General features: G+C 33.8%; 2 protein-coding genes and 1 long non-coding RNA gene across 4 annotated transcripts in view; 2 read left to right on the top strand and 1 right to left on the bottom strand.

Moving 5' to 3' along the window:
• The window catches only part of neo (ZP and PAN domain-containing protein neyo), a 49,910-nt gene extending 48,454 nt beyond the window's left edge, over positions 1–1,456 (top strand). The window contains exon 11 of the mRNA XM_028170244.2: positions 117–1,456. Coding sequence (XP_028026045.2) covers positions 117–617 — 501 coding nt within the window. The 3' untranslated portion in view covers positions 618–1,456. The remainder of the gene's footprint in view (positions 1–116) is intronic.
• Atg16 (Autophagy-related 16) overlaps positions 1–25,208 on the bottom strand; it is a 160,015-nt gene extending 134,807 nt beyond the window's left edge. The window contains exons 1-9 of one of the 2 annotated variants that reach the window (XM_089728279.1): positions 24,828–25,208; positions 23,918–24,025; positions 23,388–23,553; positions 22,345–22,507; positions 15,910–15,998; positions 15,308–15,361; positions 13,712–13,868; positions 12,793–12,898; positions 10,620–10,762 (exon numbers count right to left, since the gene is read on the bottom strand). In XM_089728279.1, the coding sequence (XP_089584405.1) occupies positions 10,620–10,762; positions 12,793–12,898; positions 13,712–13,868; positions 15,308–15,361; positions 15,910–15,998; positions 22,345–22,507; positions 23,388–23,553; positions 23,918–24,025; positions 24,828–24,921 (1,080 nt within the window). In that variant the 5' untranslated portion in view covers positions 24,922–25,208. The remainder of the gene's footprint in view (positions 1–10,619; positions 10,763–12,792; positions 12,899–13,711; positions 13,869–15,307; positions 15,362–15,909; positions 15,999–22,344; positions 22,508–23,387; positions 23,554–23,917; positions 24,026–24,827) is intronic. The other variant, XM_089728280.1, reaches the window with a different exon arrangement.
• Positions 17,526–21,284, top strand: LOC149502814 (uncharacterized). The gene is made up of 3 exons (XR_016323249.1): positions 17,526–19,237; positions 19,694–19,814; positions 19,906–21,284. It is a non-coding gene; the product is annotated as an uncharacterized LOC149502814 (long non-coding RNA).
• Positions 25,209–25,453: the final 245 nt, after the last annotated feature.

Here is a 25,453-nt window from a genome sequence, read left to right as displayed (position 1 = left end):
GAAATAGTGCATTTATAAATATCTTCAGCTTTACCTTGAAATATCTAATTACTATTCATTTTAATTTTTACATTGGAAATGTTTTTTTGATTGTAATACTGATTAATTTCTTACAGACGCTGCTATCACATTTCGACGCCTTCAAATTCCCTTCGTCAGAAGTTGTGCAATTCCGTGCCTTGGTGACTCCTTGTATGCCTACTTGCGAACCAGTTCAATGTGATGGCGGTCCGAATGAATTACGTTCAGTAATGTCATACGGTCGTAGGAAGAGGCGTTCTACATCTGCTACACCTACAGATGATATGCTTCTCGTGCAGACCATCCAGATTACTGATAAATTCGGATTCGACAAACAACGTGCTAAGAATGTCACAGAGGATGCAGTATATGTAAGAGAGACCGACGGAACTTGTGTGAATGCTTCAGGAGCCATGCTAGCTGCGGCCGCTTTCTTGGCAGCTCAACTAGTAGTACTTGCAGCGTGGACCTGCAGTTGGCAACGAAGACGTGCTGCTGCAAAAGCTGCCGAACTTCTTCCAGGTCCTAACGCACCCTCATCGCTGTGCAAGGTCTACGATGCGAGCTTCCCTCGTGCACATCAGAGGCACTTTTGAAGAATCGCTAAACATGTCGACGTGATCAACGTTCGCAATAGTAGTTTATTTTGTTATTATAAAACCCCCGTCGTGTCCCGGCTCTCGGATACAAAAGTGACATACTCTCTGTTTGAAGAGTACAGGACCACGACAGCGGTTATTTATTAATAGTGTCCGAGCACTTCCGCGTCATACGCTACGTGCGGGCGAAAGATGTGAGAGTGCACGACACGGAGAAGGGGACGACCACAAAAGCGTGCGCAAATGTGGACGAATGTTAGGGCCGGCGCGTTATGTGATCGTAGTGCGAGTTTTTGATTTTTGTAAGGACGCTTACTTGTCCCCATCTCTGATGTCGTTTGCGGGACCGCGGCCGTGAGTCGTAATCGAGATCACGTCGCTCATTCGTTCTTCTCATTTAAAAACGCAGAAAGCTGTTCGCGGTAATCTGTTTAGTATTGTACCATATATATTAAATGTAGAATAAGCCTGAAGTTAATCATAGAGATAGATAAAATTAAAATTGCAGTACCTTAAGTAGATTAGCGAACGTGCGACCTAAGTCAAGCAACGATGGATTGACGGCCGTCCCGACATCGTATTTATTTGAATTTAGGATAATTTTATTTACATAGTTTACGACCGATTTATATCTATTTAATAAATTTCTAACATAACTATCTAAATTAAGCTAAAAAAAAGCTTAAGAGTAAACACAGGTAGAATTATGTAGACTTCATTATTAAAAATGCATCTTAAACATAATATAAAGAAATCGTTTACGCTTTTAAACAGCGTCTTATTTCATCCGTCCGATTGTCATCAGGTCATTTATTTGGAATAAATATTTTTAAATATATGTGTTTTTTATTTGAAAGAAATAAACCACGAACCTTTTCAAATTTTAAATGTTAAAACCGTTTAAATCGCTTATTGAAATACTCCATCTGGGATTTAAATTATGTTAGTTAGTACATTCGAAGTTTGTTCGGTACATGTCTGTTTATATTTTACGTTAGCCTAAATGGACAAATGAGCTCATTCACACGATAAATCTGATGTTAAGCGATTACTGAAGTACACAATTACTACAACAAAAATTATATCTTCATCAACTTTGAGACACGAGTTCGTAGTCTTCATTGCATTCGTTTCGATTTCCATAATCTTACATACTAATAAAGTTAGAGGGTAAAAAAATATTGGATTATTACAAACAACAATAAATAGACCACGACGTACAATTACCAGACACAATCTCTAAAATAAATTTAGTTTACCATATTGAGTAAGACATTATAAAAAAAGATAATGTTACAGAAACACCTTAGAGGCAATGATCTGGATAGTTCTCGGACCGGCAACGGCACACATCAATAAGATGTGATCTCAAAGTCAAGGTTCGCGCGGCATTATCACGTCTAAAGGGGCAGGTCTCGACTCTCGAGTACACATTCGTGCATGAGATTAAATCGCCTTACGCTGACGACGGCACGCGACAAACAGACACGTGCCGCCTTCCTTGCTGAGTTAGTGTTGAATATTAGCGGTCTGCTAAATGTTCTTCGCATATCTAGATGAAAACAGCAAGTGCACTAAGCACGTGCATTCTTGTTCATATAGGTACACTTAGTATGCCAACAATAATATTAGGTATTAGTGATCTAGATTTTTATTTGAGAATTTATTTGATTCGATACAGATCACTTAACATGGCAAAACATACAAAAAAATCTGTTCTCGATAACGTCGTATTTAAATATTTTTGGGAAAAAAAAATCTAATTAAAAATAATCTAATCTTAGCACGCGTTTACGTAAGGAATAAAAGGTCTGAAGCCGAGTTTTATTCGTTTTAGATGTGCAAAGTAAGGACGTTATGATGATATGCTAATTTCTTAATGCATTGCATTGCTATAATTTTGGATAAAACGGCTCGCTACTAGACGTTTACAGATTATGACTGCTTATATACGCAATTTTGTTGTTGACGACAATGGGCCCAGTACTTTCATAGGACTATAAAATTTAAATGTTGAATGTAACATTGTTGTCAGAGATAAAGTTGTTCAGAATAATATGAAATATTCATAGAAAGGAATCGACTGTGACCACCGGAATCGCAACATGCGTAAAAATAAAACGAATGGATGCTTGACAACGATTTATGTGAGACGATGGGCAATAACTTCTTCAATGGGCATGTCGACTCAGTCGTAACGCGTTTTCAAAATCACATATTTCTGCATTTAAAAAAGTCTGCTTTACCCGGTTTTCATATTTGTATCATGTTTCGGAATAGATCCAAATTTTTTCTTATTTGCTTTTGTTACCAGTTTTTATTTAAACAAACTAATTTAACTAAGGAACGAGATAATGATGTTTTTTAACATCATTTATCATAACTTGTAACTGATACAGGTTAATACATATTTAGTGAGTCCATTGTGTGAAAATAATATAAACATAAACCTTGAATTTTGTTAGGTTATATTAATTTTATTTTAAATTGAATTATATTAATTTATACTTTTGTATTTTCCTGCAAAAACCAAACTTACGAGTCGTAAAGGAACTTTCTTACTAAAACATTTCCAATTGAATACAATTATGTCGTGACAAATATGCATTTAAAACTGACTGTTTAATAAGAATCAGGACACTTTCGTTTGGAAAGGAAAGTAAGCGACGACAATAGCCTCTTCACTTCTTGAATATTTAAGAGAAAGGTCTGAAGCCCGTGTTCCTATGAGCATACAAACATAGGAATGTGCGGAACGATCGATGAGATTCAGAGGTCACAACACCGTTTCGGAATTACCTGGGTTGCATGCAATCGTAACAATCCCTTTGGCATAGATACATGAGATAATGCTGAGGGTATTTATTTTTTACTAGTTTTTTTACTCGCGGCTTCACACCCGGTAATGTATTTTTTAATTTCTTCAACCACAAAATATACATTATTTGAGGATGCTGCTATATGTTAGGTTGCATGTTCTTCTCTTTGGCGTTAATAGGTACAAATTCTGGGCATTGGACACAAGCAATGCTGTATATAGCTGACCATGGTACTGGGAAGACTTGCATAGGTACTGTTTGTTTTAATGTCATTTTACTAGGATGTATTGTAAGTCTGTATAGATAGCCCCGGTCTGCTTATTCCTGCCGCGAAGCAGTCATGCGTTCCGGTTAGAAGGGTACGATCGTTTTACAATATAATCGAGAATTAGACCTTATATCTTAAAGTGGGATATATTTGGGCTGCAATAGCCACTTTCCCCTAGGTGGGCCAAGAGATCGTTCACCGATCTACGCAATTAAATAATGTAGGCTTGCGCTACTTACTATGCTTTTTTGTTATATCCCCCGGTATCACAGGGCCTATTCCTGTGTATATATGTATGCAAGTCGTCTTGTTGCGATTTTTCAATATCCAATATACTGAATTATCATGCCGGAACCCTTTAAAAGTTATTTTGCCATTCCTCGAGAATATTACAATACTTTTTTTAAAATGCAAAATACTCTATACTGTTTTCTGTGCCTTTGATAACGTGTATGCCAAAAAAAATAACCGTTTGAGTAGTAAAAGGCGTAAAAACGAGACAAACAAAACAAATTTTTGGATGTTATAATATTAAGTATGGATTATTTTTACTCGAAAATTTTAGAAAGTTGGCCGAATCTTGTGTTAAATTGCAACTAACTAATAAATATTTGTAATAATAAAGTATTATAAAATAGGGCCGAGATTTTACAATAGTATTAGAAACTTGCGAATGGGTAATCAACAATGCAATTTATCAACTTATCAAAATCATTACCTACTACATAAATATATTTTTTTAGTATTTTGTAGAACATTTAAAACTTTAAAATTGAGATGCAAACGAAATATGCTTGAATGTCTATATCATTATAAATTTGACACCCCACTTCCAGAAATGTATTAGATTTAAGATCAATATACATATGTATTTTTGTGTTGACATTACTTTACATATAAATTCACTTTCCAGCTACGATACAAAATTAGCTTATTAAATTTCTTGGTAATTAATATTCGAAAGTTATATTATTAATTAAGGCTTAATGATTGTGCGAAAGACGTAAGAATTCGTTGGAAAGTTATTTTGTTCCTTTTATTTAATATTTAAGTGCACTCGACACTGAAATCTGGTTCTGAGAAAATAACGGATAATTTAATTTCACTCAATTAACAACCGAATCTGCAACTTGGCACTTTAATTTCGCCGCGTGCCAGTCGCCCGAATACTCGGGTGACCTCCATCTCTTTTTTGATCCTATTTTTATACTGTCCATGGTATTTAAATTGCAATGAATATTTCACTCGTTTGTTTTTAAGTAAAACAGTCATGGTTTTTTCAGTGGAAGTTTAACGAATGTACACCATACCGGAGCCGGACAATCTATACTAATATTATAAAGAGGAAAGATTTGTTTGTTTGTATGTAATGAATAGGCTCCGAAACTACTGAACCGATTTGAAAAATTCTTTCACTGTTTGGAAGCTACACTATCCGCTAGTGACATAGGCTAAATCTTTTATAATAATATTTTTTGAAAAAAATTAGGAATCCTTACTAAAACACCAATAATGTAACCCAAGATGCAATAAAATTACCTAAAATATTCTTTACATCGCGTGTCCTGCGAAAACTATTGATGATAGAATAAAATAATGTACTACGACTTTGTAGAACACATTATTATTTACAAAAAGTGTCGCGATATGTCTAACTATTATAGTTATGCCACAATAAGTGTTCTTTTATTTAAAAAAATAAAACAACATCAAATATTGTTGAAATTTTTGTTAAAGACCCGAGCGGAGCCGGAGCCGGAGCGCTAGTATTTAATAAAACACTAAAAAGCCTAAATAGAGCGTGTTTATTACGATAGTGAATTTTGAATTGCTATTTTTGTAAAGCGTTTGAATCGCTGTTTTTCTAAATACATTATTACTATTAAAATTTGTTTTTAAAGCTAGAAAGTTGTATATTTTGGTTTCAAATGTCCTGGCTGTGTTTAGTTGAGTTAATAAAGTTAGCACGGTAATTTTGGAATACGTTATATTTTTAAATTGAAATATATTCGTAATATTTATGTGTAAGCAATAGTTTAAAAAAACCATAACCGTATTTTATAAGTCGTAAGTGATCGATAAGACAAATCTAATGAGCCCAAACTTTACCATGTAATACGTATTCGAAGGTTCACTCACCCGGCTTTCAGATTGATCATCAGACCAGCCTTATACCACATCGTGTCATATTGTTACCATATTTTTTAATTACGTTTACTAGAAAAATTTCAAGGAGTTAGAAATTGATTTCCAATTGTCTTTTGATTATGCATTCTTAGTTTGTCAAGCTACAAAAAAAAAATTTAGTAAATAGTCGACGTCACCCAAAACACGTCATTACGGTAGGCAGCGGCTTGGCTCTGCCCCTGGTATTGCTGAAGTCCATGGGCGACGGTAACCACTCACCATCAGGTGGGCCGTATGCTCGTCTGCCTACAAGGGCAATAAAGAATAAAAAAAAATTCGGATCCTTCCGGTCCACTATCGGTGCTTTTAGGTACGACAAGCACCGGTCATCGTTCTCGATCTAGTGGACCGAATGGTAAACAGTCGTTGCCCTAAACACGTCGTTACGGATCCTCCCAATCTATTAACGGTGCTTTCAGGTACCTTAAGCGCCGCTCACCGTCCTCGCCGAGCCCGTCGCTCGCGACGAAGGGTTCGGCGAGTAAATTAACCCACAGATACAGCCCACTAAGTTTCTCGCTTGATCTTCTCGGTGGGTCGCGATCGAGTGGTAGATTCTGCGAAGCGCTGCTCTTGCTAGGGTTAGTGTTAGTAACATTCTCAAGTTAAAATCCTGTGAGGTAACCTACTCGCCTGGTTACGGTGACATAACCTCTAGGTTACCAGCTTAGGCAGAAAAAAAAGTTTTATTACGGGCTACATTCATTAAAGCAAATTTTAGTGCAATGATCCAAATTTAGATAAATGTCATTCCTCTGTAACCATCACAGGCAATAATATAAACAAAGTAATCGAGAGGTACCATAAATTATTTATGTTCGTAAATCCACGAAGCTTTGAGAGCACTAGCGTAATCGATTTGGTTCATTATTTAATGATTGTACAGCATCGGTTAGTGGTATTCAATGTGCAATTTGTGAATTTATTTACAACGAGATAGTCCTAGCCGCACTCACGCAGACGGTCTTGCGATGTAGAAATAAATAAATATTCACGCCCATACAGAACTCATGAATATAGGGATGGCTTTTTAAAAATAAAGCATTTACGATTTAAAATAATCAAGAAGAAACTCTTATATTACTCTGCCAAGAAAGTACCAGGAAAAGATTAATAGTAGACAAAATGTTAGTAATTTAAATTATTATTTTCAATGCATGCTTCTTCAGAAACAAGACGCTTACACCAATAAATAAAATTCAATCATAATAATATCTTTTAAAGGTTTTTCCGGAATTGAGGTCAATTCTTACCGCTAATTCACTTTTATGTCTCCTACCGAATGTCAATAGTTGTCAGGAACAGGTAATTTGAATTAGGAAAAAAAAGAAGTCGGTTAGAGCTGTATCTGGTGAATAAAGTCATTGCTCGATAGTATTTGTAAAGTGTTTTGTAAAAAAATCGTTTATAATGATGGCCTTGTGAGAATGCGCATTATAAAAACGAAAATGCAAAAGATGCAAAATCCAAGAATTTTCTTTCCACAAAACTGGCATTTTTGTCGATTTTCCTCTCTTAAACGCCACATAACGCTCAAATAATATACAGTGTTTACAAATACGAGACGCGAATGTGAAATATTCAAAATTCTCCGAGAACGTCCGATTTTTGTCTTGTATACCGATATATTCCTTGTTTCTAGAATAATCTAACATATAATACTATTAGAGCTCAGTGTACCGTAGGAAACAAACATACCTAAAGACCATAAACAAAGAAACAAATACCGTCTTACGAACGAGTTAACAGAAAATGGATACGTGGTTAGTTTATAAGCTGTCGAATTGGGAGCGAGAGTATGCTAGCGAAATCTGTATCTCTGTAATCTACTAAAAGACCTTGGTTTGTGGAGAGCTTCCGTAAATTCTATATTTGAACGACAATCCAAAGCCGCACTAGTAGGTTCTTACCAGATTTGGCAAGATAGGGAGGGAAATGCGGAGAATGGAGGTGAACGTAATTCGTATTGACAATTCCCCTTAAACCAGTCACAGGTCCGCTGGCATTCTTTGTGTAAATTCCTCATTCTCTGCAACATGCTGGACCCGGAACCCGCACGGTGAATCTATCCATCCATGGATTGTTAAGTAGTTTGTCAAATTTTTTTTACGGTGAAGGGTTTTGTTAGATTAAGCTACGATTTTCCATCATTCACATACTTTTCATGGTCACCGGCCGATTGTAGTAGCAGTTTTAGTCATCTCGCGAAAGCCTTAGAGAATAATAAAAAGTGTTTATAGTCGATTACTTAGCACTGTAATGTATCCGAAACGTCAAATTCGAAATTATAATATATCATAGACCTTTAAAGTAATATTTTTAATAAAGATGACACATCAGCCATTTGTAAGTTTTTGTGTAAGAAAAACAAGTTTTAAATTCTTTGCAAAAAATGTATTTATTTTTTATATATTTTTTTCTCGATTGTGATGCCTAACACAGAAAATCAATCTATAGTTTCAGTTTTATGCAAAACTCCTTTAAAATAATTCTAATTTTGTTATTTGTTCTCGGTAAATGCGAATTAATCGGTGCAATAAAATATCACCGTATATTCTTTAAGCAATATTAATTGAGCAATAAATCTAAGTACGTATGTTACATTAATAAATATGCAACTATAATGGTATACAATGTAAAAGTATTGGATTCAATTCGATACGCGATCGAATACTCGGTCAGTAAACGAGTGGGCGTACTCGATAATTTGTTGACGTTCGTGCTGACTCGTGTGTTTGAATAAGGGTTTGATGAGAAAGCAAGCACTCATTTATTTTCGCACTAAAACTTCCGCAATATGGGTGGGCGAAAGGGTAATATACCTTTAGAGTACTTTACGGCTAGCATATAAAGTGTAATGTGAATTATGTCTTCCCATAATTAGATAAAGGTCTTGAGTTCCACGATATAAATATATCTATCTCATTCTTGCGATTTATGTCAGGTAAAGAGGTACAAGATTCTCTTAGACGATCAACGATCTCGGAACAAATAGAAGATAGTCAAGTTGAGGCCTGACTGACACGAAATTTATGATGAAAATCAAGCTAGTACGTATAAAATTAAGTTAATCTGTTCGGCCTTTATTAAACTACTGTGTCCAACGATAAATTATTGTGGTTGTCCTCGTAAACAATTCAGATTTATAATGTATACTTAAACAAATTGCCTGGCCGGCTTAATGCTGTTATACCTATACAAATCAAAAATGAAGAATCGGTATCAAAGTGCAATGTCGGAAGTGATCAGCGAGGGATCACGAAGCGCAGACGCGGACTAACAATCCGTTAATAGATGATCGTGTTCGTGACCCCGCCTTCCGAGCTCAATACTAACATCCAAACTGACGTACACCATTATTGTTCAACTAACTTATTATTAGACTGCAGTTTTGATAAACGTTTAACAGTTCATAGGCGACCACTGTTTCTGAAATTTATCGATTATTAAGCAACAATTTTTTTTACATCAAAATATTTTACTATCACATCCGAACTCCGTAATTTTCACAATAGATGCTATATGAAAATGTTACTTTAATAACATCTTTAGGTCGACAATGTTTACATAAATTAAATTTAAATATATACCAAATAAGGGAATCATAGGAAAATCAATAGGTTCTTCATAAAAAAAAATACATTATGATCTATATTTTTCCAAGCCATGTTTAATTGGATGTCAAAATGTGAAAGCCATTTGTTTTGAAATGACATTGAAGTTTCGTTTTTTTTATACGATCTGGTCCAACGTCAAGCTAGAACATATAACTGCTTTACGGCAGAAAGAGACAGGCTGGTGCTAAATGTAACATTAATTATACTTGAACTATCATGCTCAACGTAAGTGGAACACCAAACGCAATTTTTTTAAGCTAAGCCTAATTAGTTCTGCTATGTATAAACATAACGAATTTAGTCCAATACTCTTTAGTTATGACCTAGACCTGTCATCTTTCGGTCACTGATTAGATCTTAACCCGACGATGCTCACGAAATATCAATCAACATTCTTGTTCGCATATTCCTGTCAGGTACTGAAAAGCAGCGGTCTGATGAAAGCCACATTTTTTTATGTAATCTCTTATTTTATTATTGGAGAACCAATAACACGAAAAATCATTGATTTCCTTTGTGAATTTAATAACGACTCGAATGTTATATGAGATGATTTGAGTCAATTAACATTACGTTGTTAGTTTTTGTTTTAATTGTACGTATGTACCTCTGTTGTTACCAGCCTGCTACAATGTATTTACATTGCAGTAAATGACAAAAGTATCGTAGGACACTTTTTATGCATTTTAGAATTCTGATATTGGTACCGATTGATATTATCTTGTAGGTATTGAAAAATCGATTAATCGTTTTAATCGATTATATATGATAAGTAATTCGTAGTGGTTTGAGGCATCGAGTGATTTTGTCCAGCTATCTCTAGGACCATAGCAGCGAATGATCCTATAAATGAGCCGAATTGACAAAATGCGTCTACAAATCCTTTTTGCCATGTATGACTCCGCTCTGAAATGAACTCGTTTCCAAGATGTTGTTGTTTAATAGTCCTAAGCGAGAGTCAGCAGCTGACTAAAATTGCTGATGTTGAAAATCACTTTGAAAATTAAACATTTATCTTGAACGTTGCTAGAAGCTAATATGTAATATCTTCTTCCTTTATTTTAATAATAAAATATCAACGTAATTTTCTGATTCAAGTGCAACTTACCCTTAACCTCTGATCGGCGACCGTCCATACGCGACTCGCGAAGTCATTGGAGGCGCCCACAATGTACGCGCCCGTGGAATCAAAGTCCACCGACATGACACCCGCATTCGAACCAACTAATGTACCCTTGTTTTCAACAATACCTGTAAGGAAGGCGTGAATTGAAAAGTTGTATGCAGCCGATTTAGATTAGTCCGCGTGTTTTTTTTTTTTTTTTCAGTCATTTAGGTATTACTATTTTAGCTTTAGCACCAATTCATATTGATATTTACGGTTATTATTTACTACTACAATATAAACATAATGCTCGATGACGTCACTGCCATTAGATACTCATTCATATACATATCTTAAAAAACTTGAGTCTTAACAAAATTGTAATAGGGTGTATATCGGTGTACATATATTTATGAATTTTGATTTCCACTTCGGCTTAAGATATTTAAATTCAATTTAAACCTTGATTGCTTAATGAAGTCGTCGTGGCCTAAAGGATAAGACGTCCGGTGCATTCGTTGTTGCGATGCACCGGTGTTCGAATCCTGCAGGCGGGTACCAATTTTTCTAATGAAATACGTACTTAACAAATGTTCACGATTTACTTCCACGGTGAAGGAATAACATCGTGTAATAAAAGTAAAAAAACCCGCAAAATTATAATTTGCGTAATCACTGGTGGTAGGACCTCTTGTGAGTCCGCACGGGTAGGTACCGCCGCTCTGCCTATTTCTGCCGTGAAGCAATAATGCGTTTCGGTTTGAAGGGCGGGGTAGCCGCTGTAACTATACTGAGACCTTAGAACTTATATCTCAAGATGGGCGGCGCATTTACGTTGTAGATGTCTATGGGCTCCAGTAACCACTTAACACCAGATGGGCTGTGAGCTCGTCCACCCATCTAAGCAATAAAAAAAAAAAAACAAGTGGCTTGTAGTCAAGAGATGCAGTGAAAATTTACTAAAAAGTTTCACGTCATAAATTTTTTTTTATTTCAATGTTCCGAATCATTCTGCAGTGAAATATTGACCGTTTAATGTTAGGTTTGTTTGACAAATTGCCTTTTCCAAATATTAACATTAATTATTTTAAATTTTGTCTTTGTCGAATACATAAAATATTCTGTACATATTTTTGGATTACTTTTTTTTAGTTTCGATGGTCGAATGTGTTTACGAACCATCCGGTGAACTAGTTACGGCCCATAAGCATTACAATAATTTTATTGTGCTACTCACCTCGAGACATGAGATCCAGGTGTCAACTATAAAGGCTGTACCAATCTTCAAACTGGAACTGGGTGCTTAGTGCGAGTTTTTTAACGTTCTCGATAGCGTAAAAGTTAACTCAAGTTTGTATGTATAACGTTGCGCATACGTACAGTTGGAACAGCACCCCTCGAGGCAAACGTAGGCAAACGTTTCAACTGAGTTAACTTTTACGCTATCGAGAACGTTAAAAAACTCGCACTAAGCACACTGATAGCACTCATGGCAGGAATAGGCAGATTGGTGTTACGCGTATGGGCTTAAAATACACGCTACCACAACGTAGCAACGTAACGACTCTTTTCAAACGTCTTTAGAACAAGGACGAGTCATAGCGCTCGGCTATAGCTGCGAAATTGGAAATTTAGATTTTTTATTTCTTGCTTAGATGGATGGACGAGCTCACAGCCCACCTGGTGCTAAGTGGTTACTGGAGCCCATAAACATCTACAACGTAAATGCGCTACCCACCTTGAGATATTAGTTCTAAAGATCTCAGTATAGTTACAGCGGCTGCCCTACCCTTTTGACCGAAACGCATTACTGCTTCACGACAGAAATAGGCAGGGCGGTGGTACCTACCCGCGCAGACTCACAAGAGGTCCTACTACCAGTAATTATGCAAATTATAATTTTGCGGGTTTCATTTTTACTACGCGATGTTATTCCTTCGCCGTGGAAGTCTATCGTGAACATATTTTGTTGAGTACGTAATTCATTAGAAAAATTGGTACCCGCCTGGGATTCGAGCTTCGGTGCATCGCTCAACACGAATGCACCGGACGTCTTATCCCTTAGGCCACGACGACTTCAAAGATATTTGATATTCACGAACCCGACAACAATGAATATAGTATCAAAAATTCCTTTTTTATTTTAGATATATTATTAAAACGCTATTTCACTCACTTTTCGAAACATCCCATAACTTTACTTTTCTGTCCGCGCCGCCGGTCGCCACCAGTCGATCTGTCGGACTCCATTTTACGGCATACACTTCTCCGTCGTGTGCGTCCTAAAATCAATCAATTTGTTTAAGTTTTTTTTTTAAATTTAATTTAATACATACTTTATTATTCGATATATTATAAACTAGCCGTGTATCCTGAACTCAAAGAAAATTTTCAATTTCAGGTATATTTTTAACATCATAAGCATGTTTTTAAAAATATTCGTAAATAAGTAGTAATAATGTTTTATTTCGTTCTGATCTATAATAATTTTTTTATTGTACAATGTTTTTGGACTCAAAAATAGTACATACATATATGCGTCTTAGAATTAGACCTGGGCATTTACTGGTACCCACTACCAATTTGCCTGTTCCCACTGTCAAGTATTTATGCATTCTAGTTTCAAGGTGAAACAGTGTCCTTACAGTTACATCCAAACTTTGACATTATATCACGACTAGATTATGCTTGTTGTGATGTCTGTGATCTTTAGTAACTGCTTAACATTAGGTGGTCGGTAAGCACATCTGCATATCGACGCCAGTGAAATAATGTTACGCTGGTAAGAGTAACGCCATCTATCGCCGAATAGCCCAACGAATATCGAAGGATCTAGTAACATCTAGAAGACTCGAGAAGTATAACGCCCTCTATTGTCAGATAGCGGAAACTCACTTCGAATGTACTCGACGATTCTAGAAATGTCGTATCGACTATAAAAGCGTTGCAGAGATGTGCATGTGAGCGAGTGTTCTAAGTGTTAAATACAGTTTTAAATTGTACTTTGGTGGAACATTTATTTATGCCGAACCCCACCGCGTAACAATAATAAGAAAACGTGAACACATTTTTAATTAACAAAAAAACATTCTTACAAATCGAATAGCAACTTTGGAGGGCAGCGCCGTCGCATAGTAAGGCAAGGAATCCATTATCTTGTCGTCTGTGCTTCCCGCCGAGCCGCCACTGCTTCGACTTCCGCCCTCCCTTGCGGCCTCTTCCAATTCCTTCCGTAGCTTATCGCTTTTCTTTCTGAAATCAATGGATCCATCACTGTGGATTTTCTTCGACGTTTTTTGAAATTATTTAGGACTTATAGTTCGTACAAATTGCTGCGTTGTTCCCTGATATAACTACGAGTTTAAAGTACATTAATAAAAAAAAACATTCCATCATGACGTACGAGAGTTTCTTTGGAGAATACATTTAACGAAGCCCGCGTGTGTCTTCTATCGACATTTATGTATTCTTTACGATGTTACATTTCATCGTAAATGTTCTATTTCCTCACAACGCAACAATCTGCATCCATGGCTTCCCACATTTACGACTGTTCGAACCGTAAAGCTATTATTGTTCAAGCGATGTAATATATAATTTAGGTAAATTGATCAATGAGTAATTTAAAAAAAAAAAAGTATTAATTTTGTACAGCATGCAAAAAAGGTTGTTGTTACATTGGTTAAATTCAACCGCGACCCAAACGTATCCATTGACCAGAATTGATTTTAAATCGAATGATGATAATCAAATTGCATTTTCACCAATATTTTTTTCCAACCTGACCTGACCTCCAACATGACCTAATTTTTTTGAAGCCATTACCTTTCTCACTTAGTAAATCATTATACTTTCAATGAACGCTGCAACATAGTCTATAATACAGTTGACATGCAATATAATGGAATTAAAAAATATATATAAATTTTAAGAATAAAACGATTGAATGCATAATGCGTGATAAATCAAGTTTCTGCTGAGAACAAGTATACTAGAAGAAATTATAATAAAGACCAATGAATGATCAGTACTCAACTAAATTACAATTCAAAAATACCTCAAAACATTCCTTATGATGGAATTATTAAGGTTGATATCAGTTTTGCACTTGGTTAGATAGTTATTCTAGTGATAGACGAATAACACAATCATAGTAGGTACCTACACCGAAATCTTTCATTCATACGAACCTATTTTTACACACGTGTTGACGCAAACGAATAATCTCACAGCTCATTAAACGATTGCTACGTATATGAGCCGCGTTTAATTACTTACATTAATAGAACATGAATTCACGATACTTTATTAACTGAAGATTTTTTTTTTTAATATTACACAGGCAAAACTCATGCACATATCACACGCTATAATGTTTTAGGTAAATAGAATGATAGAAGGACGTTTGTACAACAACAAAATGAAAAGATCCCAGTTAAATATAATATAAGTGCCAGGGTATGTACACACGTCATAAACACCGAAAGAAAATCAACCAGATTAAGTTCCTTTACTGTACATTCATAACAATAAAAATAATAAAAGAAGAAAAATATATTATGAGTCAGTTTCAGAGTGCAGTTAAGACATAAATATAATGGGCCATTTTATGGAGAAGTATAAAATGTTCAATATGAACGCCACAATGCCTTCAAACCACCACATCTCTTTTCACGTTATGTCAAACTCACCCGAAACTAACTCTACCGAATGTGTTGAAGAAAAACGCGGTAGGGTTGCTTGACCTGTTGAAGAAATTAAACAAAAAAAAGCAAACAAATATCATGGGTACTTTTGCAAGCTATCGAAGCTGCGTCGCACACACAGCGCCCTCTGTATTTACTCTATGGCCTCTACAAAATGTCAACACAAATTCACAACTTTTGTGCAGTTAATTATTATAACGACTTGTGCCATACAAAATAAACTTTCTAAAATACTGGTACTCCAGATCGAACTTTGTATGAGACAAGTCGTTTCTTTTCGAGTGCACATAAAATCTAAGACAGCAGCGACATTCACTATGATTCATTGCAACTAAAATACTTCCAGCCACGAAAACATTGCTACCAAATTCCCAAAAATATTGCATTCAAACTTTCCTACGGAAAATATTTAAAAGAAGTCACAAAGGTATCGTTGATTAAAATTTGACATGACTATGGATTCAATCACATGTGCGTGGGCAACGACAAGTGAATGAAAACATGACCTATGAAACTGCAAAAAACATGCTTAATATTTTAGTTATCAAATCACAGATAAATAAATTCACACTACAATTACTACTTACTTTAAATAATGTTCATTTTCTTCGTTCATTTTATCGGCATCTTTTGATTTATACTTTATAAGTCTTTCAACCAGTGATCGATTTTCGTCCTAAAATAACAAAAATAAACACTAAAACTGAATGAACATGAATTTAAATGATTCACACAAAATATACGTCAATGGATGGTCTACCGATTTAAAGGATTTCCGCATTTTATTACGACAAATTGAAATTTAAATTCACTAATTTCACAATTTCGTTGAATTTTTAAAAAATTAAACTCAACGCTAAAGCTTATATGAAACAAGTGACACACTTCCATGAAACGTTCTAACCGACTGAATCTGTAAGTGATGTTACTTGTAACATAGCTATATGAGTTTTCCGTATACAAAACTTTTATCACGTGAGGTGCCGTAAAAGATATAGTGTGTTACGATTTACGAGCCACAGGGGTTATTACTTGAGGTCGTTAATTTAAGTAAGTAACAATATTTTCGTTAAATAAATAGTCTAGCGTGACTTCGGACACTCAGCAACTAATTAGTACGTATGGCTTTTGCAAAGTATCGTATGTGTTTTCGTCAATTTAGATTTTCGTTTGTCGTTTTATTTCGGATTAAATTTGAATTTATTTATATAACTAAAAGTAAAGATAACACACTGAATATTATGAAACGTCAACCTCGCCCCGGCTTGGACGAACGCCAAATTTAAAATGATGCTATAAAAATCTAAAGTTCCACTGGAATAAATTGTTCCTACTAACAAGCAACATAACTATGCCAAGAATATTGTACTCAATATAAACAATAGCACGCATCAAACGCAGTGGTTGTTTTTTAATTTTTTAATAGCCTACCAAAGCGTCTTACACAAACAACCGTTGAGTTACGATATGATTTTATTTATTCATCTTGGCTCTTAGAAGTGCCTAGAACTAGATGAAAGAATAAAGTATTTAGGAAAACCGAAAAATATTCACAATTTCGTTAGTGTTAACGATAATTAAACAGCTGACATACAGGGAGGCAAGAGTGCTCATTAAGAAGCAGAAAAGATAATAAATTGATATAAGTTCCACAATAGTGAACGGCATATTAGATGCGGAAGGCAGAGGATCGTTCATTGTGGCGGACTGTGGGAGAGGCCTACATCCAGCAGTGGAGAGATACAGACTGATGATGATGATTATGAACGGTATATACTTATGATTTATTATTTTTTGTAATTCATAATTCTGGAAGCTGCAGAACTAGTAAATTATAGCTTGTACTGTTGTTTTGGTATTTCATCGTGAGAGACTGACCAATACTCAATAACAATTTGTTTTTTCTAAATATATTTTATGATTTGTATTCAAGATGGATATTTTATTTGTTTATTCATGACAAATAACCAAATATGTATTTTGCAGTTTATGTACAAATTTTATGAATAATGCCATCTAGCGGCTGGCTGTCGCACTAATATTAACTGCTTGCGTTTGTTTTTGTAACGGTAACGTTTGATAAGGTTTTCGGTCGACGACTCCGACGAAGAGTTCGACATACAAACTAGCTCATAGACACAACCCAAAGAGATTCTCGTTGGATCTTTTCATTGGGTCGCGATTCTGATCCAGTAGTAGCAGGGGGGTGCAACTCCCATACAAAGGAAAATAACATACAACTAGCGTCATCTTACTCCTGTGGCGACGTCATTTTTGTAACTTTTAGGCATTAATGATCTAATAAACTCACTAGATGGCAGATATGAGTTCTGACTCAATAAAAAATGTAGCGTACTTTGAAGCAGTGCTTCCACTTTTAGGGAATTCTCCCTTTTTTAGGGAAAAATAGCTGATATTTTGGATGATAAAGACAATTTAAAAAATACCAGGATTTAGGATATTTCGGGGTAAAAAGCAAAGCCTATACTAGTAACTGTTGTGAATTTTAAAATAAACGATAATTAAAGTAAAACAATGAACATTTTATTTTATGGAGAGAGAATGACATTAAGTCGAGTTGACAAGTAAAAGAATAAAACAGAGTTGTGTATAAAAACTATAAAGGTTTGATTCAACAGTAACCCTCTAGTAAAGTAAATCATAGATTAAGCCACTGCTTTTTCTTAGGGATTCCCCAGAATCCCAATAAGTATAATCCGCCAAATTTTTATTTACCTATTTTCGTTGATGTCACCAGAACTTACTTGTATTGTAATATACAGGTACTTCATGTACCATGAAAGATTATCATGGTAATTTCATTTACGAAAACCTTGTAATTGTCATTTCACTTTTGCTAGCAGTTCCTTCTTCAAAGACTGAGGTGGAAAGATTATTCAGTGTTCTCAAATTTAAAAACTGACAAAAGAAACAGGCTTTCTAATGAAACCCTGAACGGCTTGCTTCATAGAAAGTTCCCAACTTTGCCAGCAAACAATTGCTCAATTTTAGAACCGAACAGTGTTAGGTTGTGCAGCAAAAGAATATAAAAGCAATGCGTCGACTTCCTTGAAAATTCTAATCCTATAGATCTATGATCTTCTGGGGGCGTTTATATTATATATACCTACATTAAATAATATGCTGTGGTTTATTTTCTGTATTTTATTTACGCTTTCTATATGAGTCGTCTATTATCAAAGGTGGCAATCTGTGCATTTGGACAAAAAAAATTTATTGATATGTCAATACAGATTTATTTGAATATAATCGTCTCCTTCAAAGAATACGGTTCAAAACCTGCATTAAATAAAGGTTAATAGTTAACCTGTTATTTATCTAAGATGTCGTTCCGAAGAGTTTTGTGACTGCCAATGGAATATAAAGTCAATAATTCGTTTTTCTGATTTACCAATCATTGTCCAAAAGTCAGATTGCCGGCTTTGATAATAGTCGACTCATATAAAGGATTTATGAAAGTTGTCTAGGAAATTTTAGGGTAAATTCAAAAGAAACTAGGGTAAAATGTGTTAAAAAAAACGTAAGTGGAAACACTGCTTTGAAGTTTTCAAAATTCCAGGGCCGTAAAACAATCTCAAAAAAAAAAAAAAGTTTTCAAAATGTCGTAACGATTTAATTTTTTAAATCGTTTTTTTTTGGTCTTGGTGTGAGTTATTTTACGTTGTAGTATTAATTTAGAGCAACTTTTAGCTTTATGAGAATATTAGACGATTAGACATTGAGAAACTCTGTTTTGAATTCTCTTTAGACATAACTTGGCTCCAATACTTTTTTCTTCGTTAGCGTTTCGTAAGCCTGTGTAACTATTTTCATTTCTTACAGAATGTTTATTATTAAAAATCAGCATGCCTCGAAGATCGAAAATGAAATGCTATTTCGGATGCCTTGATAACGGTGAGTTGACACTATTTTCCCGGTATATTATTTGCTAACATAATTATTATTCATAATATAATTAAATGAATTAGCACCAACTAATGGTCCTTCCTATTTCTGCTGCCTAGCTATCATATATGTTAAGTTTTGATCAAAACAGTCGGTATTAAGTCTCGTACTATCACACACACACCTCAGATAATAAAATTGTCTCGAGTGGGTGGAAGTATTTATGTTTTGCAACTCAGCGTATTATATGCTTATTGTCAAGTGGGCCCGAACTAGTTTTTTGGAATGATCAATCAGTCATGCTTTCCTGTTTAAATAAAATACAGCACAATTGATCTCACATCCAAAGTTAGATGATGGCATTCACGTTTTGTTTCCTGGTGTTTGATAACTAAGTTACACCAAGTGGCCTGTGACCACGTTCATCCTTCTACCCAATATAAAATAATGTTTTTATTTTTGTAGACAAAGGTTTGATAATGACAAAATTTTATGGAAAAATTATAAGGAGCACTAAAATGTCTGAAACATGAAAATATTGATGCACTATATTTGAACCAGAACGTGTTATGTAATATATTAATTTGTAAGTAAGATTACATTAACACTAAATTTTTCATGGTCGTATTTTTTCAATATTTGTTACATACTTAAGATACTTTGTTTCTCCGTTTCAGAAGAGAAACTGATTCAGCAAGGAACGTGAACTCTCAAGGGATCTTAATTTTTTTTAAATATGTTTATAATTGATAAATTAATAATTGAAATAGTTCATAAGAACTAAATTGATGCCAATTTTGTTTTAAAATAGGTTGTTTAGTTCTTATAGTTATAGTATTACGTTTGAATAGTTGTAATTAGTAAGTTAGTAATATATGAAAATACTGATATAAATTTTTGTAAATAACCTTTTGTAAATTCTACGAGAAGATGATTTTAATTAATGATCAAAAGTCAACGGTCTTTAAAAGCATTATTTGCAATTATTTAGATTTACTGTGGAATATATTTGCTAAGTTGTGTTTTCTGTATGAGCAGATATAAATGAAAATGCCCAAACATGATTATGTTTCTTACATTTTCATTATGTGAAATCAATATGCTTGTGACTGAGTATATTAATAATTTATTAAAACTTAAGTGATAGACAGCAACCCCTATGGCACTGCTGAAGTTTATAAGCACTGGTGACCACTTATCACGGGCCGGGTTGCGTGCTCGTCTGCTGTTGAGTGCAATAAAAATTTTCGAAACCCTTTCTATTATTTAGATGTAATATTAGTGTACATTTAATTTGGATTAAAAGATAAATTTACATTTTATGTTTGCATGTGTATGTTTATAATTCATTTGCATGTAACGAACACCAGTTTCTTTTTTAACAAAATGTAAACTAATGGTTTGTAATGAATGTAATTAACTTTAAGATGATTTTCTTTCAATCTGCTGTTTGTTTCATCTAGTATTACCAAAGCTAAAGCATCAGAAACGTCAGAATAGAAATAATTTAGATAGGGAATAAAAGTATAACTAATGTAATCATGTCTAAGATTACTATAAGCGTCATTAAGTACAAACTATCAATATTTAAGAGTACTTTAAATCATCATTACATTTTTTAAACATTTTTTGTTTTTCAAATCATGTAATAAAACGTTTGTGCAGAACAAAATGTCACATGTTATGAACATGATTGTGGGTTAATCGTTTCTTAAATTTCTAAATGTTTATAAGAATGCTAAGAATAATTTAGTATTCACTTTAGTGTGTGTATTATCTCTACAATGCTAGTATAAATGACAATTATTGTATGACGAAGCATAGGTAGTGTTTATAGATGTAATATTTTCATACAAGGTCATGATCTGTCACGATCAACTTTAAGCAAGAACTGCTATAGTTAAGAAACAAATTTATTAAATTTAATTCAAATTGTCTACTATGTTTGTAATTATTGGAGTTATTGTTATTCGAAATTTTATACAATTGTACGTTCATACTATCTTTTAACAGTAAATTGTTTGTAATATAGGGAAATTAAATAGCTTACAGAGAATTACAGCTTTTTATTTAAAAAAACTGTTTTCTCTCTGTATGAAAAGGTCTTATCGATTAGAATGCTGAACACAATCAAACGTTCTTTAATATTTCATAAGTACTACCGGGAATTTCAGCGATTCTAAACGATAAGATTTTTTCATAAAGAGAGTTAATTATAAAAAATATTAAAATTACTAAAAAAGCCACCTGGTGGGGGGTAGGGAGATTAATAATCGACAGCAGCGACGCCTGCTGTCCTGGGCTCTAACTAAAGCAAAAATAAAAATGAGAGTTGCGCATCTATCTCAAATATATTAAGTGTATAATCTATGCAGTAGTAGATTCAGCGAAGCATTGCTCTCGCTAGAGCTAGTGTTAGCAATTTTCTCAAGTTGAGCCCGTGAACTCTCCTACCAGTCCGCACGAAGTTGGAGTAGCCCTTTAGGCTACCAACGATTAAGTAGGAAAAAAAAAGAATAATAAACACTAATAATCGGTATAGTGCGTGTTATGCAAAATATATTTTTATTCATACACGAATGAATGATCTTACGACACATTAATTTGGTGCTAAATGGTTACCAGAACCCATATACAACATTCCCAGAGAATGCTTCAAATCGTTTCGCGACAGAAACAGACGGCGGCTCCCAATGCAATCACCACCAGTAATTTTGCAATTTATATTGTGAGATTTTGATTACACGATGTTATTTTTTCATTATAGAAGTTATTCGTGAATATGGAATAACTATAGAATTCAAAAGAAAAGAAAAAATACTTGCATGCGTGATTTCAACAAAGCCTTTAGGCCAAGATGACATAAAAGTCTGACAAGTTAATTTATTTCAAAGAGAAACTAAGAGAAAATTTTATTCAAGGTATTTCAGAGTACAAACTTGGAATTTGTTATTTGCTAAACATACTGAAATCATCGATGTGCCTATTTAATTCTAACACTGGAAATTCTACCTACTTCTTAGTATAATGGCAACATTTCAGACTATATAATATACCGTTTCAAAAGATCTTGTTTCTTTTAAAACATGAATTTAAATAATGACAAATTAAGTTACCTGGGCCTTCCTCAGTTTTTCTTCAATAGATGCAAATGCTATCTGTAAGGCTTGATGTTCATCGCGTAGCACTTGGTTTAAACCTTGCAATTCTGACATATTTGTTTCATACATTTGTATTTCAGCTCGTAAGGAAGCAATTAATGCTGTGTTTTCTGAAATTCTAAAAAATGATATTCCAAATTTAAGTGTCATAACGGTTATTAACAATATAAATATAATAATATTACTGAGTTCACTAACAGATGAGTACACCTACGAACTTTAAAAAATTAAATGCACATTTGCATTTTATACATAAGTGTACATAAAAATAGTCTTGCGTGGAAATTCTGTGATATAACAAGCATAATTAATGTAAAATCTGTTAGTAATTACAAGCAAACCCGGCCACACGTTGCTGTGGCTAAGGTTTTTGGTTCTAAATAGCACGTGGCCGCCTATGCTCATACCAAAAATTCACAAAGTAAGAACAATTGGGTTTCACATTTACTACGAAATAAATTTCTAATAAACTTTAGCCTCAGCAACACGCGGTGTTTATACCATTAAATTAAAGTTTATGTGAAACGTTGGTATTTTTAACACAGCGCCATCTATGAGATATTAATGTCAAACAGTATTACAATTGTCTGTAAAAAGTTAATTAAGGCGCCATCTTTTTTAGACTTATGAAACTTACAATTAATAACTATAATCAACATAACAATTCATTTTATTGTTAATTAATAAAAACCATCCTATGGCCTAGGCTGCAACAAAACACATATTAAAAAAAAAAGTTAAAAACCGGTTCAGTAGTTTAAGTGTCCATCGCAGACAAAGAATGTGACACGTAATTTATATATATTAAGAAGATTAATCAAGTCTTCTTATTAATGTTGAACACAGAAGAGAGAGCAGCTTGTTGATGGTAAGTGGTCATTTGGGCCATAAGCACAAAATATACCAGGAGTACAGCCACTGCCTATGGTAAAGTAAGTTCTTACAATTATAAGATATCACATTATTTTTGTTAATTTGATATATTAAAAGATTATTACATCACATCCTTTGCTTGAAGCTGTTTCTCTAAGTCATGTACTTTTTCATTGAGACTCATTATTTGCTGTGCATTCTCCCCCCTTCGTCTGTGTAATGATGTTAGCTCTTCCTGTTGTACAAGAATTTTTTGCTCCATAGCCTGTATCCTTTCATTGCTGGCACTTGCTGTAAAAATTGGATGACTGTACTGTACTGTATTTAGTACACTTTTTTAATTGCGGAAGCTAATCTGTTTAATTGTTCTGTTACAATTTGCAGCTCTATTTTAAAGAAATTAAGACTGAATGCACATTTGAATTTGATGATTATACACATTATAGGTCTTGTGGGCTCTAGTAGACAGTCAGAATTTTTGTGTATGTCAGGGATCTAGATTTTTAATCAACATTACTGGATATAATACATATTTATTACATTAAAATCAAACTATTTAAAGGCACATGACGTAACTAATTTCAAATAGCTGCAGCAGTGAGAGGTTTGCTTATAGCTTTATGGCAATTTTATATTTATAGTTTCGAAATCTTACCTCCGCTGGGTGACCCATCAGTGCTTGAAAATCTAATCCTTTCATTTAATAAGGTTAGCTGCAGATTTTCATTTTTTAAGGTATTGACATTGTCAAAGAGTCTACTCTCTGGAAACATAAGTATTGTAAATTGAGTGTGAGCACATCATTTTTTGACATTTAAACATTATCTTGAACTTGACTTATTTTTTTTCTTTATGCTGTTTATATTTTTCAATCATAAAAAATATAACAGAGTATTCCAAATTAACAGTTGAACTATATATAAATTAAAAAATTTATAATTTCTGCTCATTCAATGATTTTGAGCTGGAATTATTTATGGGTTATGTTTTTATGTATTGCAGACAGTTATAAGAAACAGGCACTAGTCCACCTAGAATCAATATACAAACATCTTTTAGTTTTCTGATACAGACTTTGACTAGTAATTAAATTTGGACACTTTGATATAGACAGCATTATTAGCTATGCTACTAATGAATTACTAAATGGTTTCCGATTAACATCAACATTAAAGTTATTGTGAAAACTATGTAATGTATTATGTATAGTAAAAATGCTCTGCTGTGATAAGTAATTTTAGATACTCTAATTATTTGATGGAACAAAACTATGAAATATATTTTAACCACACTCAGTGTAATTATTTGAAGTTACAAAGTACGCTTTATGGTTATAATCATTAAAATGACGCACGTTTAAAAATACGTACATTTATGGTAATTAAAATTTTATCTACACATCCATTCATTATTAAGATGTTTACTTTCGTGTTGAAAGTGATTAGCATAAAATTAAATGAATTTATTATAGGATTAGATTAATTATTCTGAAAATTTCAAAATACTCGGTTGATAATTGACAATAAACAAAGGATCACTAGTTCGCAATAGGTTAGGTAACTTACGAAAACTGATTATATCTTGAAATGCTGCTGTTTCATATTTATTCCTTGTTTGCAACTTGCTGATAATGTTATTTCTCCACTCTCGACTTTCCATTATTTCATGCAATGTTTTTGCAGATATGTATTAAAATTAATTAGTACAATAAAGTATTAAAATCAAAACAAACAGATGTCATGCTGTTTCATGGAAGATTTGTAGACAGTTTACTTGTTTTTATATGAAAAAAATAGAAGTATATGGGCTAGTCCATTTGTAAGAATGTTTATCAACCACTTGGTTAGAAAATATTGATAGATGAATTATAAAATTTAAATAATTTTAGTACCACACAATTCAATATTAAATAGTTCCATTCAATATGTTTTGAAGTTTTCATAAGTGACAAATTGAAATTTGACAGTATAGTTAAGTTTTTCTAATCTAGTAGACGAAAGTATTATACCATACAGCCAAGCTTTTCGTTTAACCCTAAAGTGCAACTGGAAGTAGTCTGCTGTTGTGAATAGTGAAATGGATCGGAATGAAATTGATGTGGCGTGTTTGAGCAAAGAAGATGGAAGAAGAAAATGAAATAAGGTCTTAGCAAAGTATTGGAGATTTCTTGTAACTGCAATGGACCAGTTGT

The sequence above is a fragment of the Bombyx mandarina genome, chromosome 06, assembly GCF_030267445.1.
Source record: "Bombyx mandarina strain Sakado chromosome 06, ASM3026744v2".
In the NCBI taxonomy this organism is placed as follows: Eukaryota; Metazoa; Arthropoda; class Insecta; order Lepidoptera; family Bombycidae; genus Bombyx; species Bombyx mandarina.
This window is presented reverse-complemented; position numbering and strand designations above follow the sequence as displayed.